This window comes from Etheostoma spectabile, chromosome 6, assembly GCF_008692095.1.
Source record: "Etheostoma spectabile isolate EspeVRDwgs_2016 chromosome 6, UIUC_Espe_1.0, whole genome shotgun sequence".
Taxonomy (NCBI): domain Eukaryota; kingdom Metazoa; phylum Chordata; class Actinopteri; order Perciformes; family Percidae; genus Etheostoma; species Etheostoma spectabile.
In genome coordinates, this window is record NC_045738.1 from 22,511,241 (window position 1) to 22,511,891 (window position 651).

At 45.5% G+C, this 651-nt stretch overlaps 1 protein-coding gene across 1 annotated transcript in view; it reads left to right on the plus strand.

The window, feature by feature from the left end:
- The window catches only part of sqlea (squalene epoxidase a), a 13,154-nt gene that overhangs the window by 9,777 nt on the left and 2,726 nt on the right, over positions 1-651 (plus strand). The window contains exon 8 of the mRNA XM_032519424.1: positions 57-199. Coding sequence (XP_032375315.1) covers positions 57-199 — 143 coding nt within the window. The remainder of the gene's footprint in view (positions 1-56; positions 200-651) is intronic.

The following is a 651-nucleotide window of genomic DNA, read 5'->3' on the forward strand; positions in this document are numbered from 1 at the left end:
ACAACAACTGGTGATGTATTTTGGATGAGAGACAAACGGCAGTCTGTTGTTTGCAGGCGTGCTGCTCCTGGGCGACGCGTACAACATGAGGCATCCTCTGACGGGGGGGGGGATGAGCGTCGCGCTCAACGACGTCGGCATCTGGAGGAGACTGCTTGAGAACATCCCGGATCTCTATGACGACGGGGCTATGCTGCAGGTAACCACACAGGGACCACACCAAACCGTTTTCATGCCAACTGTAAAAGCATTCACATAAACACTGTTATTAGGGAGCCCTTAACTGAGTGAGATACAGTGTAATTTATGAATTTAAGTTGTGTATTAAACTGGGCCTACAATAACATGAAGGGCGGCCTGAAGCCTTTATACAGCATTGTTAGTGCATAGAATACTAAGCTAATAATTGTTGGTATGATTGTATGAATCATGCTTTAATGTTAAACTTGTGGCACAGTGAATCCTTAGGATGATGCCTACCATAACTTACCCATGGGCCAGTAAGCCTATCTTTTTTTTGTGGACCCCCATGAAGATATATGCTCTAATGCAGTGGTTCCCATACTTAGGGTCGGGACCCAAAATGGGTCGCAGACCCGTTTTATTGGGTCGCAAATTGGCAGAGTATAATGCATATCAATCTTATGTGAA